Below are 19179 nucleotides of genomic sequence, written 5' to 3' on the forward strand. Positions count from 1 at the left end.
TCGAACCTCTCAGCAATCACCACTCTGATTGCAAGGATCTCACTCAAGTGCCTGGAGAGTCTTTTACTGCCAAGAACTACAACACTTCACATAGGGGAATTACTCAGAATTCTGTTCTGGTCTAAATCAGCTCAGACAAAAGCCACAGACAGCTTTCAGGACGCAGCCAACATCACGAGTTTTGTTTCTTAGGGGAAGAATGTGATTTTTAAAGTATGGAATGAGTTCAGAGTCACTAAAGAAAATGTGAAACTCACAAAATGTCTATATTCTGTAATCTGAACATAGCTTTTATTAATTTTTCTCCATTCTTTTCTCTGTGGATACCTGTATTTTCCCCCCATATATATCAGGATCATATTAAATAAGAATTTTCCCAGTGTTCTTCTCATTTACTGCATCAGGAGTAGTTAGTTCTCCATTGTCCCAATTAGTCCTTGAAATATAATTTTTAATGGTTTTATAAAAATATCTTTTATGAGGATGCCATCATATATTTTTATCATTTTTGTTGTTATTGTTGTTGCTGGTGTTGTTGTTTCGAGACAGGGTTTCTCTGTGTAGCTTTGCACCTTTCCTGGATCTCATTCTGTAGCCCAGGCTGGCCTTGAACTCACAGAGATCACCTGCCTTTGCCTCCCAAGTGCTGGGATTAAAGGTATGCATCACCACTGCCCGGCCTATCATTTTGAACTTGACCAATTAAGTTGGTTCCATTTTTCCAGTTAACATTGACTTGTGCCATCGCCGTACATTGCTCTGATTATTTCCCTAGAAATTCTTAGTGTATTAAGATTTGAGGATTTCTAGCCAGTGGTGTACACCTTTTATCCCAGCACTCAGGAGGCAGAGGCAGGCAGATCTCTGAGTTTGAGACAGCCTGGTCTACAGAGCAAGTTCCAGGAAAACCAGGGCAGAGAAATTCTGTCTCAAAAACGAAACAAACAAACAAACAAAAAAAAAACAAAACAAAACAAAAAAGAATTGAGGACTTCTCTGTAGCCATTATAAATTACTCTTCAATAGGTCACACCTCTTTTTATGCACACTAGTTGTATCTGAAGGTGTTTATTTCATGAATCACTAGGCACCATATAGCTAACATTCTAAAAATTAAAAGTATCTTCTGTTAGTTGAAAAATGAGACTTAGCTCTTGGCCTTGTTAGATACATCTTACTATGTTTATTGAACATTTTTCCCCCCATGGGTTATCACTTGATAGAATTTAGCTACTTTTCATTTGGAGAGTAAACACCTCTCTTTAATTTTGGTCCACTTTTGACACAAGCAGGATCTGAAAGGGATCTTGATGAGAAAAGCCTTTTGGTTTGTAGCTTGACACTGCCATGGAATCTGTGGAGGCGTACTTTGAAAGCAAGGGTGGCTCTTCCTGAGCAGAGTCCCTTGAAGGTGGCCTTTGGGTTCTTCTGATCAAAATCCAGGGGATGGAGAAGGATTGTGTGTTTAAATTACTCCACCCCTGTCACAAGGCAACATCATATTGAAGAATCCACACTTCCATAACCTTTCTATGTCTTATACACTGCTCTTTTGATAAACATAGTGGCCACAATGGTCAGTAAACCTGATATTTCCATACCCACTAGAACAAGAATTAACAGTCTTACAAAGAAGTGAACTCCAGCACTGAAGAACAGAAGTTGAATGTATGCTGGGCATTACATTTTCTATTCTTGAGATACTTGATTGCTGTTCTGTAACTTTATTAATGCATTATCACCCATTTACTTGATTTCCAAGTTTAAAGATTTACAGCTACCCTTGATACATTCCAGTGCATCACCCTGCCTATCCCATCACATGTATAACTATAACATCACCTAAAGATGTATTGAAGTTTCTCCTTTCTTCCTTCTCTCCCCACCTCTTGTCTTGGTCCCTTATTCCTCTCTCTTTTTCTTTTTGTTTTCATATTCACTTATTCTGTGAGTCTGCATGTGTGTGTGCACATGTGTGGAAGTCACAGGACAACTTGCAAGTAGTTGGGCCTCTCTGTAGTTGGAGTTTTCCTGCCTGGCCCACAGTCAGGACAAATCTCTCTCACCCGCCAGTCCCACAGTCGCTCAGACCCAACCAAGTAAACACACAGAGACTTACATTACTTATAAACTGTATGGCCGTGGCAGGCTTCTTATTATCTACTTCTTTTATCTTAAATTAACCCATTTCTATTAATCTATACTTTGCCAAGTGGCTTGTGGCTTACCAGTACCTTATCTCTTTCTTGTCATGGTGGTGGCTGGCGGAATCTCCCTGCTCCAGCCTTTACTTCCCAGAATTCTCCTCCTCCTTGTCCCACCTACCCTATCCTTTCTGCCTGGCAACTGGCACTTTATTTATTTTACCCAATCAGAGCAACACATTTGACATACAGAACATCCCACAGCACCTCTCCTTCTACCATGTAGGTTCCAGGGATTGACCTCGGGTCATTCACTTTGGCAGTCAGGACCTTTATCCACATCACCTGCCCCTTTCTCATTTTTCTACCCATAATTCCTATGGCCACTCCAACTCTAAGCTGCACGGGTAAGCACACACTCTAAATATATGTCTAGAGGCTTCTGCTTCCTATGCAAAGATCTGATAAATATTCTCCTACCTACTCCCTACTAATTTGTTGCAGCCCGCATCTTTCATTCTAGTAGAATGGTAGGGAGCGGGAATATGAGAAGAGTTAAAGGACTAGAATGGTAAAGGAGGTTAAGAGAAAGCTTGGGAGGTTAGAGCATAGGGCCAGCTATGACGACAGTCCAAGATCCTGGAGGTCCAGCCTGTCTGAATGACTTGATCCGAGGTATGGCCCTAAGAGTAGGTTCCTGAAGCAGCTAGCAAGACCGGAGTACAGGAGACCATGTTGTTGAATGGGTCATCTGCACAGCCCCTGCTGTGGTTCACGTGGATGTTATTATTCACACAGCTAGCCAGTATGAACAACCCAATGGAACCCTTCCCTATTGCTGGGAAAACGACTTAGAGCAAAGGACAAAGGGCTACTGTGCTGTTCCCTCCCTGTAAAAGGAAATACTAATTTTGATGGATTTGGTGGGACATTTAGGAGCCGAGTCAAACTGTGTGGGTAATTGTTTTGTAAAGGTGCTGGGACTTAATTTTCAGATCTGGAATGAGAACAGGTGGTGGTTGGTGGCAGGAGTCACAATGGTTTCCATGACAACGGGATTGGGTTTTAGTCATCGCTCCCATCCTCCACAAAACGTACTGCAGCTTTCCTCACAAGGTGCTTATTAAATACTTGTTAAATGAATGATGAGCCACTGAACGGTGTGTGCTCTTTGCAATTAAGGCTGCCGTTCTCTAGTTAGACTAAAAGCTTTTAAAGCAACAATAATTACTGTGTTTACTCATGTTATTTTGCATAATTTGCATAATAACTTTAACCTGAAAATAATAAACCATGTACTCGTTCCAGCTGAGCAACCATGGCCCACATTATGTCCTCTGTCGTGGAAGAAGGAGCCCCTATGTTCGGTTAGAATGGCCACTGGTTTGGTTAGAGGGCTAGGGGCGACCCGGGCTGAATTGGTGTTCTCCTTTTGGCCTGAGGTTGGGCCCTCGCATCACTTCCGCGCCGCCGCAGCCTTCCCCTTCTCTCCCCTCCCCCCAGCTCCCACCCACGCGCCCTTCTTCCCGCGTTCAGGCTGGAGCCGGCCCACAGGCCCCAGCTCGGCGCTAGCGGGCGTCCCGCGTTGCCCTTGGCAACCATTGAGCCGCTTCTCGCTCTCCCTCGCCCCGCCGAAGCAGTAAACGGAGCTTCCATTGGCTGGCGTGGACAGCCAGGCCAATCGGAAGCGAGGTTACAGGGAGGCGGCGGAGCGGGCTGTGGGGGGTGGGAAGCTAGATTAGTAGCGAGACGTGAGGCTAGAACCCCGAGCGTGGTCGGTTGGAGCAAATATGTCTGCCCGGAGGCACATTGGGAATCCTGAGGTGAGGGCCAGGTCCGGACCCGAGAGCCGGAGGGGGCGGGCGCACCGGAAAGGGCGCCACGTGGGCAGGGACCAACAGCCGGCCACTTCCGCCGCCTGGAAGGCGGGAAGGAGCCGGCGTGAGGTGGGGGCCGGGCGCAGGGCCCGGGGCGGGGCAGGCCTGGGCTCTGCTTCCGAAGGCGCCCGTGGTGATGGGCGTGCGCTCCCCCATGCTGACCTGACACCAGTGCTCCGAGGGTTGGAGGAGCCAAGTACATAAAGACACAGCCCCTGCCTTCCAAGAGTTCCCAGCCTAGCAGTGCCACTTGCAAACCCAGTGCAAATACAAGACCTCCAAAAACGTGCAAGGAGATGGAGGGGCATCCCTTCTGAGGGTCGGGGTACAAGCAGACCAAGCCCTTGCCCAGGGAGCCCAATGGGACCCTTCCTCTTGTATCTTTGACTTCCTGCAGTCACCCAGTGTTATTTGACCCTCGGCAAACAAGTTCCAGGCCCACGGAGAGAGCAACAAAGTCCCACCCTTTGTGAGTTCAGTCTGGTGATGGCAACGTGCACACCAGAGTTGAGTACAACGAGAGTAAATGCAAGAGGAGAGAGAGAACTCAGCTGAGAGAAGGAGGGAGGTTCTGGAGCTGGAAGGGCCCCAACACATCAGGGCCATTCACTGGTCATGTGAAGAGCATGCTAGGCAGAGCAGAGCCAAGGAGACACCAAGCCCCTGTTGGAATCTTCGGAGGCAAGGGGCAAGGTGAGAGGGGCCTTCTGTGCCTTCATATCAAACACCAGCTGTAGGTCTTTCACTTCTTGGTGAACGTCTGGTGTTTGAGGGAACTGTGTAGCGTGTGCATTGGAGCGCCATGATAGTAATGTCTATTATTTTATGTTTTGGGTTTTTTGAGACAAGGTCTCCCATGTAGCCCTGGCTGTTGTGGAACTCACTCTGTAGACCAGGCTGGCCTCAATCTCACAGAGATCCATGCCTGCCCCTGACTCTTGAGCGCTGGTATCAAAGGCATTCGCCACCCCCACCCAGCCTTGATAGTAATGTGTAAGTACTGCACAGTGTCACTTACATTTGGAATATAAAGTCCGACTCATGGAAGAAGAAAGTGGAATAGAATTCGCCAGAAGTTGGGGATGGAGGTACAAAGAGGGCACAGATGCTGGTCACAGGATAGCAAGTTTGTTAGAACTAAAAGTTGGAGATGTATTGCACAGCAGGATGGCTAAAATTAATGTATATTTGAGATTAGCTAAGAGAACGTTCCAAAGCTTTCGTCACAAAATGTGAAGTGAGGGCTATGTTTGATTTAATAATTCCACAGTGTGTGCATATCAGCACTAAGTTAAAATGTTTTGTCAACTAAAATAATATGAATAGTAGATGCCTATGATGGGTTGGGAGAGGGAGTTGTAGAGCGACACCGTATTTCTCCAGCCTGTTGGTCAGAACTCAAGAAGCTTTTAAGATGTTTCAGTAGTGTGGTCAGATTTGCATCTTAGGCACAATTCCAGCCACACTGGAGGATGGAGTTGAGAAGGCCAAGGCAAGAAGCAGAGAGACTGATTAGGTGACTGCTGATGAACGTCTAAAGTGGGGTTAGGAAGGAAGGATAGAATGAAGAAGAAATATTAGGTGTAAAGCACTCTGTGGGGCATGAGCACCCTTGAGAGATGGCGTTGTGAGGTATGGCTGGGGCTCCCAGCTGGGACCACTCATTGATTCTCATGAAGGAAACGAGGGTCCCGGAGGAAGAGTATATTAGAGGAGGAAGGTGCACACAATTGCTGTGTTTACTGCCGTCTTTGAGTGGAGGAGAGTTTCCAGGAATTCTTGAGAAGGAATACAGAAGTGTTTTTGTACCTAAAATGTAAGACATACCTAAAACTTTTTATTCTAGATTCGCTTTTTCCCTTGAGAGTGTGGCTGAGGCTCGAATTCTTGGTTGGAAAACATCACCATCTTGAAAGCATTGCTCAGTGGCCCAGCAGCCAGGGTTTCTGTAGGAAAATCCAAAGCCATCCTGCTGCTTTGTGACTGTTTTTTCCTTTCAGGAAGCTTCATTTTGTCCCCGGTGTTGATGACATTTCACAAAAAGATGCCTTGCTATGGTCTGTTTTCACTCACATTGGTAAACACCAGAAACTTGTATCTTGAGTTATTTTATTGTTGACTTCATTTCCTCCACCTTCTTTCTTAGATTCATTATTTTGATATTAGACCCATGTAACTGGTTCTGGTTTTTTCACTTTTACTTCCTGTCTAATTCTTATATTGGTTGTAATCTGTGCTCTGTGTGTGTGTGTGTGTGTGTGTGTGTGTGTGTTTGAGAGAGAGAGAGAGAGAGAGAGAGAGAGAGAGAGAGAGAAGAGTATTCATATGTGTGTGTGGGTATATGAGGGGGATCATGTGTATGGATATGTGTGTGTATATGGGGGGTCATGTGTATGGATATGTGTGTGTTCATATGTGTGTGTATATGGGGGGTCATGTGTATGGATATGTGTGTGTGTGCATATGTGTGTGTATATGGGGGGGTCATGGGTATGGATATGTGTGTGTTCATATGTATGGGTATATGGGGAGGTCATGGGTATGGATGTGTGTGTATTCATATGTGTGGGAATGTGGGGGGTCATGTGTGTGTATGTGTGCATATATGTAGGTCAGCAACCTCAGGTACTTCCTCAGATGCTATGCACCTTGTTTCTTTCTCTCTCTCTCTCTCTCTCTCTCTCTCTCTCTCTCTCTCTCTTTCTTTCTTTCTTTTTTTGTGGCAAAGTCTCTCACTGACTTGGGACTTAGCAATGAGCCAGGCTGGCTGGGCAGCACACCCAGGGGATCCACCTGTCTCTGCCTCCTTAGCACTGGAATTCCAGGCATATCATCCCAGGTTTTCACATTCATTCTGGGACTTGAAGTCAGATCCTCATGCTTGGCCAGCCATCACTTTACTGACTGAGATATCTCTCAGACCCTATCATTTTAACTTTTAAGAGCTGCTTTTCACGCTGATGTCCCTTAAAAAAAACCTTGCAGAAAGGTGCTAAAATCGTAAGAGAGGTCTGTGTGCCTTTCACTCAGTTTCCACAGTACACATCAGAACTAGGATTCATTAAAGCTTGTACAATTTGTGCATAGTTCTAGGCCATCTCCTCATATATGTAGGTTTAATATAATCCAGATTTATATACGTGTAGAGTTACAGTCAGAGTAAAGAATTTCATCACTACAATAGCTCCCTCGTGGTACCTCTCCCAACACACCCATTTCCTCTCTTACTGCCCTTATCCCTGGCAGCCACAAATATGGCGTCCATCTCTGTAGTTCTGCCATCTTAAGAATGGTATATGAACAGAATCACCCAGTAGATGACCTTTCAGATGGCTGTTTTTCCTACTCAAGATAAGACACATCCAGGTGATGCATGCAGTTGACTCCTTAGTACTGGCTGGTTTCTGTTATGTGGATATACAGTTAGTCACTTACTCATTAGCTCACTCAGTGTAAAGCATTCTGCTTGCTTTCAGTTTGGGACTACTAGAAATAAAGATACTAGTCGTTGGGTACACCTTTTTGTGTGGACATTAACTTTCATTTCTGTAAGATAGGTAGGTACCTATCCAGGAGGACAGTGGATGAGTTGTATGGTAAGCATATGCTTAGTTTTACTAGAAACCACCATACAATTTTCCAGAGAGGCTGTATTGTTTTTCATTCCTGTTAATAGTGTATGAGAATTTTAGATTTTGCAAAATGTTGTTAACATCTGATATTGTCAATGTCACTACAGCTGCTCTGAATAGGTACATGGTGTTATTTCATTGTGGGATTGAAAAACCGATTATTTGTGTGTGGGGGGGGTGTTGTGGGGGGTGTTTGTGTGGGAGGGTATTATGGGTTGTGTGTGTGGGGGTGTTGTGTGGGAGGGTATTATGGGTTGTGTGTGGGGGGGTGTTGTGTGGGAGGGTATTATGGGTTGTGTGTGGGGGGTGTTGTGTGGGAGGGTATTATGGGTTGTGTGTGTGGGGGTGTTGTGTGGGAGGGTATTATGGGTTGTGTGGGGGGGGTGTTGTGTGGGAGGGTATTATGGGTTGTGTGTGTGGGGGTGTTGTGTGGGAGGGTATTATGGGTTGTGTGGGGGGGTGTTGTGGGGGTTTTTTTGTGGGAGGGTATTATGGGTTGTGTGTGGGGGGTGTTTGTGTGGGAGGGTATTATGGGTTGTGTGTGGGGGGTGTTGTGTGGGAGGGTATTATGGGTTGTGTGTGGGGGGTGTTGTGTGGGAGGGTATTATGGGTTGTGTGTGTGTGGGTGTTGTGTGGGAGGGTATTATGGGTTGTGTGGGGGGGGTGTTGTGGGGGTTTTTTTGTGGGAGGGTATTATGGGTTGTGTGTGGGGGTGTTTGTGTGGGAGGGTATTATGGGTTGTGTGTGTGGGGGTGTTGTGTGGGAGGGTATTATGGGTTGTGTGTGTGGGGGTGTTGTGTGGGAGGGTATTATGGGTTGTGTGTGGGGGGTGTTGTGTGGGAGGGTATTATGGGTTGTGTGTGTGGGGTGTTGTGTGGGAGGGTATTATGGGTTGTGTGTGGGGGGTGTTTGTGTGGGAGGGTATTATGGGTTGTGTGTGGGGGGGTGTTGTGTGGGAGGGTATTATGGGTTGTGTGTGGGGGGGTGTTGTGTGGGAGGGTATTATGGGTTGTGTGTGGGGGGTGTTGTGTGGGAGGGTATTATGGGTTGTGTGTGTGGGGGTGTTGTGTGGGAGGGTATTATGGGTTGTGTGTGGGGGGGTGTTGTGTGGGAGGGTATTATGGGTTGTGTGTGTGGGGGTGTTGTGTGGGAGGGTATTATGGGTTGTGTGGGGGGGTGTTGTGGGGGTTTTTTTGTGGGAGGGTATTATGGGTTGTGTGTGGGGGGTGTTGTGTGGGAGGGTATTATGGGTTGTGTGTGGGGGGTGTTGTGTGGGAGGGTATTATGGGTTGTGTGTGGGGGGTGTTGTGTGGGAGGGTATTATGGGTGTGTGTGGGGGGGTGTTGTGTGGGAGGGTATTATGGGTTGTGTGTGGGGGGGTGTTGTGTGGGAGGGTATTATGGGTTGTGTGTGGGGGGGTGTTGTGTGGGAGGGTATTATGGGTTGTGTGTGGGGGGGTGTTGTGTGGGAGGGTATTATGGGTTGTGTGGGGGGGTGTTTGTGTGGGAGGGTATTATGGTTTGTGTGGGGGGGTGTTTGTGTGGGAGGGTATTATGGGTTGTGTGTGGAGGTCAGAGAACAACTTGCAGATGTTGGGTTTTGCTTCCACCATGTGGGTTGCCAGGCTTGGTAGGGAGTGCCTTTACCCACTGGGTCATCTCACCAACCCTCACCGTGGTTTTCATGTGTATCTCCTGAATGGACACAAATTTGCAATCTTTTCTACCATTATGTGATTATCTGTCATCTAGACAACTTCAGCAAAATATCTTTGTGTCTTCTCATTTTCTTTCTTTCTTTTGTTTAAGGAGCTCTGATTTTTTAACTGATTTTAAAGATTTATTTATTCTCATTTTACACACGTTGGTGTTTTGCTTCCATGTGTGTCTGCATCAGCTCTCCTGAACTGGAGTTATGGACAGTTGTGAGCCACCATGTGGTTGCTGGGAATTGAACCCAGGCCCTCTGGAAGAACAGCCAGTGCTCTTAACCTCTGAGCCATCTCTCCAGCATCCCCCTTTCTTTCTTTCTTTCTTTCTTTCTTTCTTTCTTTCTTTCTTTCTTTCTTTCTTTCTTTCTTTCCTTCCTTCCTTCCTTCCTTCCTTCCTTCCTTCCTTTCGTTCCTTTCGTTCCTTTCGTTTTTTTTAAGATAGGGTTTCACACTGGAGCCTGGACAGACCTTGAACTCACCTAATCCTCCTGCCTCAGCCTCTGGAGAGCTCGCATCACAGGTGTGCCTTCTCCACTGGGCTTCCTGCGGTAACACTTGAGCCTCTCGTTCCCTTTTGTTTGTGGGCAGCAGGTAATAACTAGGATTTAAACTCCTCACTCCTTGTTGTTTTCCTGGGGTTTCCGTATGCCTTTACTTTGACTCTGTACTTCTTATGAATAATGTGTCTATATCCTTGTCACTGTTTGTAGTTGTTACTACCAAATTTATTTATTTATTTATTTATTTGTTTGTTTGTTTATTTATTTATTTTTCGAGACAGGGTTTCTCTGGGTAGCTTTCCTGGAACTCACTTGGTAGTCCAGGCTGGCCTCGAACTCACAGAGATCCCCCAGGCTCTGCCTCCCGAGTGTTGGGATTAAAGGCATGCGCCACCACCGCCTGGCCCAAATTTTATTTTTATTCTACTTTATAATGTAGAAAAATTTCCTACATCACTATCACTATAATTTTTTTATAATTATCATTTTTCTCTATACATTTTACTGAAAAATTTATGTTGGGTGGCAAGGAGAAATTTATATTGTAATTTTATTTTACATAAATGTTGTATTATACATATGGTGTTTTGACTTGCTTTTTTCCCCCACTTAACAATTTGTCTTGAAGCTCTGGGTGCCAGCTGATTCCATTTCTGGTGAGGACTGCCTTCACTCAAGGTAGCTACTTCTTATGATGTCCCACAGTGGATGTGAAAAAGGGGGGAATTCACTGGTATCTCTTTTTAAAAATTTATCTTGTGTTTTTAAAAGTTTATTTGTGAAGCTGGGCATAGTGGCACATGCCTTTAATACCCAACACTCAGGAGGCACAGGCAAGGACATCTCTGTGAGTTCAAGGCCAGCCTGGTCCACATAGTGAGTACCAGGACAGGCTATATAGTGAGACCCTATCGAGAGAGATAGAGAAGTTTCTTTGTGGATGTAGATGTATGTGTACATGTTTGTTCCTGTGCACATGTGGTCAAAAGTGGACATGTAGTGTCTTCCTCTGCTGTTTAGTTTTTGAGGCAGAGTCTCTCACCTAACCTGGAGTTCTTGGGTTAAGCTCTGCTGATTAGTGACCTCCAGGAATCTGCTTGTCCCCATTCTGCTGCCTATGTCTCCCACCGCTGGGGCTACAGATACATACCATCATGCCCAGCTTCGTATGTGAGTGGTAGGGCCTGGAGCTTGAAGTCTGCCTGCTTGCATGGCATGCACTTTACCAATTGAGCGGACTCCCCAGCCACTGGTAATCTCTTTTCATAAGGACACTGATACTGTTAGACGAGGTAAGATGTTCTCAGAATTCCCTCGGGTGTCGATTTATGTTTCTACCTAGCAGATTTTACATTGTGATTGAGATACTGAGGTTTTTGTTTTTTATTAAGAAGAGGCTTCTGATGGTGAGCTACAGATGGTGACATTTACCAAGATGGGCAAGGGATAATTGCCTCGTGCAGTGGTGTGTATGTGTGGGGGTGTGATCTGGAAAGCCAGCTCCATAGAGCTTTCCTCAGGCCTTATTCAGCCACTCCTTTCAATCCCGTTGTGGGGGATGCTTCTTGGCTTTCCCTGGCGCTCTGTCTTCTTCAGCTGTCCTAAGTCAATCAAGTCATTTCACTTGTTGATATCTAGTGATGTATGGCTTATTCCTCTGCCAGCCATGTAATTCCTTATTCCCTAGGGCTCTCCTTCTCAATCACCAGCTTCTCTGTGGGTTTGAGGACTCCAGTGCTCCATGCTGTCATCTCTCCCACGCTCTCTGGATTTGGCATTGTTTATGGCCCTAAAATACTGTTTAATGACGTCTTACTGAGGTTTTGGGAGGAGGTGGAATTGGATGCATCCATTCAGTCTGTTCTCTGTTCCAGTTTATCATCATCTACAATGATTTTATTGACTTGTTTTCCTCACATGCTTGCAAGAACCTAAGCTAGGGGCCCGAACTCCTCTGTAGTGACATTGTCAGACATAGTCAGTCCCAGATACTTCTGAACAGATGACTATCAGTCTAAAGCTGGAAGACGAAGTCAGGGGTGAAAGTCCACCATTTGGAGATTAGAAGCCTATACAAGGAAATAAGTCTAAGTCTTGACTCACAGAGAGTCTATTGATTGAGGAGGTGGAATCCTGAGAAACACAGTAATTAGGGGGCTGACAGGAATGAGTCATGTATCAATGGAATGTCAGAGGAGAGAGAGATTACTGAAGCCAATTGCAGTAGAAACAAGTGTGTTTTTAAAAAAATTATATTCTATCGTGATATAAAGGGATCCAGAAGTTTAAGGGGAAATATCTATTATATTTGGCAAGTAGATTTTCGACATTCAGTAGCTGGCATGAGAACTGCAGTCACGGTAGACATGGTGAGACAGCAGTCATTGTCGTGGATTACAGAGTAAAGTTCAGGCAGTGTACTCTTGCCATGGTTAGACCCAAGAAACTTAGCAGAAGAAATAAGAGTTCTATGATGATTTGGTAGGAATAATAATACCTTATTTAGTGGCTTCACAGGAGCCCTTCTGTTGTTCTTTCTTCTGGCTCTTAGCTCTGCTAGATGGTTATCTCATGAAAGCTCATGTGATTTTGCAGAAAGCCTGAAGCTAGAGTATTTTCAGAAACTCCACGTACATATACGTCCACTGATGCTGTCTGTTTGTTGGAGCTAATAATCTCCTACAAATGTCATTTTTCATGTGGCCTGGACTTTCCCCACACTTGGTAGCTGAGTTCTAAGAGCAAGTGACCCAAGAGAACCAGGTAGAAGCTGTACTGCCTTTTACATACAGCCAAGGAAGTCATTTCCCAGGCTCACTGGAGTCTGGAGACGAGGAAGTCACAGGCCTCCTGCCTCAGACAGCAGATTGTAAATCCACAGTCCAATGGGGTGGGAAATTGTGACTTTGTCTTGAAAAATACAGTCCGCTACTGCTACAGTAGCTACTGAGAAAGCAGGTATTGCTGTTCCTGGAGTCTTGGCCCAATATGACTGTTTGATTTTAACATAATGAGAGCAATTAAAATATCCATTTTACAAGTTCCTCTTGGATGGAGCTCACTGATTCTGGACTGACAGCCCAGGAACCTGCATAGGACCGAACTAGGCCTCCTGAATGTGGGTGACAGCTATGTGACTTGATCTGTTTGTGGGGTCCCTGGCAGCAGGACAAGGACTTATCCCAGGTGCATGAACTGGCTGTTTGGAGCCCATTCCCTGTGGTGGGATACCTTGCCCAGCCTTGATACAATGGGAGGGGCTAGGCTCTCCTTCAACTTGGTATGTCAGACTTTGTTGACTGCCATGGGAGGCCTTACCCACTCTGAGGAGTGGATGGGAGCAGAGTGGGAGGGAGGTGAGGAGGTGGGAGAAAGGGAGGGAGGGGGAACTGGGGTTGGTATGTAAAATGGAAAAAAAATTTTAATAAATAAATAAAATATAGAGAAAAAAAGGAAAGGACCCAAAAAATGTTCCTCTTTGAAAAACCTATTTTAATGTGAGATTACTTTAAGACCAGTCTTCACTCCCCTCATTTGTCAACATAAAAGTAGGGAGGTTCAGTGTCTTTAAAAAGAAATGCAAGTGTGCAGACAGCATGTGGGTCCTGTTTGGAGAGATGGAAATCAGAAAAGCTCCTGTGGTGCAGACATTTCGCTGCTCTTGGTTGTTTTGATGTCATTTTTCTTCAGAAAAATCCCGCTGCGGACTTCTCATTCGTCCTTCTCCAACAGTCACATCTCCACAAAGCTGTGTCTACTTTGCGTCATCTGTTGCTTTGTAGAGGACCGCTAAAACACCGTTGTGATTGTATGGCTCCCATCTCAGTGTCTTACCTTGTGCCATGTTGACAAGGGCTAGTCCTCACTCCTGATCTGTAGTCAGGCTTCCCCATTTGAAGTCTCACTCTCCAGGCCCAGCGTTATTAGCCCAGGATTCTGCAGCCTATGGGGGTTACGCAAGCCTATGGAAATGTGGTGGAAACTCAGGCCCCTGGCAGAGGAAATGTACATACATAGACTTTTCCAGAGCTTCATGAGATTCCTGGAAACTTAGCAGTGAGCTCCTGTGGAAACCCTGGCAGGAGTTCAGGTCCCGTGGCTGATGGTGAAATGAGACAAAGTAGGGAAAATGCTCAGTCAGGTGTCAAACAACATGGGACATGCTCACTACATGAAAGTGGCGGCCACCATTCTGCTGATTGTCAACTTTCTTCGGCCAATAGAACAATTGGTTTTTCAAACGTACCCTTAAAATGGCTTTGCTATTAGAATTTATTTCCACTTGGAATACTTTTTCCATCCTCTTATTATCTAGTACCCATTCTTCCATGAGTCTGTCTTCTCAACCCAACGTCTGAGCAGTCTTTTTTTTTAGACTGCTAAGAGTCTCGAATGTTGAGCTACTCTTATGGGATCAGTGTGTGTGTGTGTGTGTGTGTGTGTGTGTGTGTGTGTGTGTGTGTGTATTGAGTTGAGATCTTACAAAGTTATCCAAGTTGTCCTAGAACTCAAGTCTTCCTGTCTAACCCTTCAAAGGACCTGGGTTGCAGGTGTGTGCCCCGTGCCCAGCTTCAGTGTATTTGGCAGGCGCTTCCTGCTCCTCTGTTAGCACAGGGTTATAACAGATACTGAGAGATGTACAAGGTGGAGCCCCTGTTCCAAGATGGACTTTAATCAGAACATGTAGCTAAATGACCCCTTTCCTCTCCGGGTTGCTTTTTGTCCTGGTGTATGTCACGACAACAGGAAAATGACTAAGATAGTGCCCCTCTAGCAATGGGCCCCTTGAAGGGTCTTTGACATATTTGGTTATTTCCAAAAAGCCTGTAATAATTTATAAACATGAGCTTTCTCAACTTCCTGCACTCTCATTATGAGCTCTATTATGACCATAGATTTTCTTTTTTAATCTTTATTTTAAATATGTATCAAAAGCTGTCCCTTCCACCTGGGCTCTGGGCCTCTGCCCATTCATCTGTAAACATCCTCAAATCTCTCCGTTCTCTTCTCCCACCCCCAGAAAAAAAATACATAAAGAGTACCACAGAGGGGAGAGGAAGAGAGAGAGGGAGGAAGAGGAAGGAGAGAGTTCACCTTGGCAACTCTGGAGAGAAACAAAAGACCGTCTGTCTGTCTCCCCATCCTCCATCCATCTGAACTCTTGTTTTTGCTTCTGCCCCAGGTACTCCTGTGACTGCTTCCCTCCTGCCGGCCCATCAACAGGTCCTGATCTGTGAGTCCAGACTCACCTTTCTGCTCTGCTAACTGACCTGGGTCCTTGCTGGCCTGCTCTTGCTTGGCCTCTTGTTCTGGGCTTTGACAACTTGGTTCCTTGTTGCCTGCTTCCTCCTCCTTGTAACTTTCCTTCTGTAATTTCCATAATTCTCCTTCTTTGGCCTCAGCCAGGGGCTGAGCCAGGGGCTGAGCCAGGGGCTCTTCCCCACCCGGCTGTGGCTGCCAAGGTTGGGAATTTTCCTCCTAGTGTACACTGTTCCTAGAGTGATTTTGGCCAGTCCCATGGCTTCATATGCTGCCTATATATAGATAGTTCCCAGATTGGTTTGTTTGTTTGTTTGTTTTCTGGAGCTGAGGATCGAACCCAGGGCCTTGTGCTCTCTAGGCAAGCACTCTACCACTGAGCTAAATCCCCAACCCCCCCCCCCCCCCCCCCCGATTGTTTTTTAGCCTAGTTTTTTCCTGATCTCTATGTCCATATAGTCAGCTGGATACTTCCATTCTTGATAACCTACAAACATCCCATACTTAATATGTCTCCAAACCTCATACATAATGGTTTTCATATATGCTTCGGCTTTCATTACCTTTTCTGGGGGGCTGTGCTGCCACTGTTCACTTTTGTATTTGGTCCATTAGTAGCCATGTTGATTTTACATGTTAAAGATGGAGGAGTGGGGTGGGGGTGGGGGCTGGGGATTTAGCTCAGTGGTAGAGTGCTTGCCTAGCAAGCACAAGGCCCTGGGTTCGGTCCTCAGCTCTGACAAAAAGAAAAAAAGATGGAGGAGCAAGCACTAGACAGAGCTACAGCCCCAGCCTCACATTTCAAAGATTTCTCGAAACTTTCTTCTCTGTCTCTGCTGTCACTTTTGTAGGGCTTCATATCCCCCAGCACAAGTCTCTCAACTGATTTTTGTGCCTCTTTTCTTGACTATGATCATATTCTCCATATTGTACACATAGATCGTCCCAAAATATAAATAGGATCTCATTAGTCCTCCTTAAATCTTGGGTAACTCCCCATCCTCTTCTCTTGGGCTTCTCAAGTTCCATACTGTTGACATCCAGGCTGGCTCTTGTGTTAACCAGTATGCCTTGCCTCTTCCTAGGAAACGCCAGCAACATCCCCCACTACTCAGACCTTGATAAGTGTCCCTGGGCACAGAGCTGGCTAGATTGCGCTTACTAGAATCCACAGATGGGCAGGACAGGGTGCAGTGCCTTGGGTCTTGGAGATGGAAGCCCTTTGTGCCCTGTCCTGCCCTGCCTCTCCAGCGCCATTTGTTCTCTCACGGCCCCCCAGCACTCTGTGCCTTCCAGTGGTGACTCTTGAGATCACCCACATTTTTGTCTTCATGTTTTGCTGGGCTTTTCTGTTTGTTGGGGCCTTGTAATGCCACACCACACTCTTCACTTGACCCACCACCGTGGCCCTTGGGATCCAGCTCAGTGAGCACTCTCTAGGAATCAGTTCTTGACCCTGGGCCTTATTAAGGAACCATCTCATGTGTCACCATCCCCTCTGTTCCCTCTCCTTGTCACATTGACACCTTTATATCCACAGGGAGCAAGAGCTGATGGCCAAGTCTGTTTTTATCTCTGTGTCCCACATAGGGACCTACTTCTGCTAGGCACTCGGTCATAGGAATGAATGGCACTCACTAAGTATTTGTAGAGGAATGAATAGTCTCTCTTGAAATGGCTTCTTGTCACAGAGCTTTCCCTTCCTACCCTTCCAGCCTGGGTATATCATGGAAACAAAGCCAGTTGGTCAGTAGGTCAAGAAACGGCCATCCCCAAAGCAAGAGTTTGGGGAAAAAAAGTGTGGCTCTTCCTCAGAGCCTGAGGCACTCTGCTGGCGATGCAGCACACAGAGCTTCATGTTGATTCTGGTCCTAGAAAGGACTAAGAAACTGAACAGAAATGAGAGCTGGGAAAGAAGTCTGACATTTTTCTCTAGCAGCATATGGATTTCTCATCAGTCCATGTAAGGGAGAACCGGGGGGAGGCCTCAGCAGCTGCAGCTGTCCGTACGCCCTCCTCATTCCACCGCCACCACACCTGGTCCCCAGAGGACCCTCACAGCTCAGCTATTTGGCTGAGGGATGGACAAATCTCCATGGTTCAGCAGAGACAAGCCTGGGAATTTTCAAAAGCAGCTTTGCTAGGAAACAAAACAAAAGTAAAGACAGGAAATAGGGTATAGAAATGATAAAAATATAGACTGGGGGAAGACATCCTTCAGTTTAAGATAAATGTAACAGTGTGTGTGTGTGTGTGTGTGTGTGTGAGAGAGAGAGAGAGAGAGAGAGAGAGAGAGAGAGAGAGAGAGAGGGAGATTTTGCTGGATTTGTTCACTGTTTAATTTTTCATGATATTGTCTGCCTCTGGGAACTTGGACTTCAGTCTCTCTCTGTGTTTGTATGCCGTTCTTTCTCTTAAGAACCTTCTCCGTCTTCGTCTAGGGAAGGTGTTGGAGCTGGTATTTCACTTGCTTGCTCTTCCAGACAGCCATGACTGATCACAGCGTGAGACAAGTTTTCCACCATTTTTCGGAGCTAAGTCATCTCAGTGATTGCAAACACTAGCAGAGGATCGGTGCTCAGTGTTCAGAATAAAGGTTTTACTTGCCTGGTGTGAAATGAAAAACACAGACAACGTCATTGGCTTTTTAATAACATGAAGGAACTGACCTTTTTACCCTGAGGGCTTTTTTTCTTTTCTTTTTTCTTTTTTTAACCCTCTAGGTAATTGAAATAGCAGATGGTGGGGCTGAGAGTGGTTTAGTATGGTTGCCTAGCATATGAGAGGCCCTGCGTTTGACCCTCACTGCTGGAAGACAAAAAGAAAAGCAGATAGTTTATGTGTTGTGCCCACTAAAAAATTAATTTAATCAAAAAATAAATATACTTACCTTAAAAAATAAAATAGCAAGTGAAAGTTGTGAGGATTTTATGTACTTACTTGGCAAAATTAAAAATGGATAATTCTCTGTAGGTACACCCAGTTTTGTTTTATTAGATTTTACATAGTGTGTGTGCACAAACATATTGGTGCATGCCACAGTGTTAGTGATAAGGCCATAGGATGGCTTTCCAGAGTTGGTCCTCTCCTTCCACTATTTGGCCCTAGGGATGGAATGCAGGTCATTGGGTTGGTAGTAAACATCTTTATCCACTAAGTCATCTCTCTAGCTGTCCTCCTTCAGATTTTAACAATTCTTGGGCCGGGAAATCCAATGCTGGCCAGCAGGTATTGCATAAACCACGGAAGTGTCCTAAGCTGTTTCTGTGCTCTGTAGGCTGTTCAAGAAAGCATTCTGCTGCATGTGATTTATCTCACAGTCTCCTAACAGCAGGCTTGTCCTTGGCTGTTTTCTTAGGCAAATGATCAAGTCTTTGTAAGGTTGACATTCTTTCCTTAGGAACCAGGTAGTATGGTATGGTTCAGCCCTCAGACAAATAATCATTGATTGACTGTAGCAATAATCAGTGGATTTAGCATGTATTAGATCCCACAAACATGAGTAACTTATTGTCCTTGTCTTCAAGAAAATCCTAAACTAGGGGGAAAAATCTAGTTGTAAAGGATGGGATGGGGTTCTGTATTCTGCAGGCCATGGGGAGAGTGCCTATTTCCACCTCAGAGAGCTTCACACTGGACCAAGGTTTTGCCCAAGAGAAGTTAGCACATGCAGGAGATGAAGGTTGGAAGGTACAGCTGCCTGGACAGCACATGCTTTCCGTATCCGTAGACCAGACACAGGCCAGAGCAAGTAAGCTCTTTGTTCTGAACTTGCCTTTGCTAGCCAGCCTTTGCATTCACATCGGGAATTTAATATGGGAGATTGTCTGCCCTTGGATTCGAAGGGTTAACTGCCAGAACACAGCACAACACACAGCAAATCTGACATAGACATCTCTGCCGACCGTAAGCTCACCCCAAGCTCAACATGAGCCTCAGCTGCCACAGAGCAGATGCCATGGCAGTGACATCTGTGGAGCCCCAGAGAGCCTGCCAGCATCTGGAGCATCTGGATCCTGCCTGCCACACTGTAAGGAGCTGTGGATAAGATCTACA

General features: G+C 45.7%; 1 protein-coding gene across 2 annotated transcripts in view; it reads left to right on the top strand.

The window, feature by feature from the left end:
- Positions 1 to 3857: 3857 nt before the first annotated feature.
- The window catches only part of Cep41 (centrosomal protein 41), a 43443-nt gene continuing 28121 nt past the window's right edge, over positions 3858 to 19179 (top strand). The window contains exon 1 of one of the 2 annotated variants that reach the window (XM_036182767.1): positions 3858 to 3967. In XM_036182767.1, the coding sequence (XP_036038660.1) occupies positions 3935 to 3967 (33 nt within the window). In that variant the 5' untranslated portion in view covers positions 3858 to 3934. The remainder of the gene's footprint in view (positions 3968 to 19179) is intronic. The other variant, XM_036182769.1, reaches the window with a different exon arrangement.

This window comes from Onychomys torridus, chromosome 3 (genome assembly GCF_903995425.1).
Source record: "Onychomys torridus chromosome 3, mOncTor1.1, whole genome shotgun sequence".
Classification (NCBI taxonomy): Eukaryota; Metazoa; Chordata; class Mammalia; order Rodentia; family Cricetidae; genus Onychomys; species Onychomys torridus.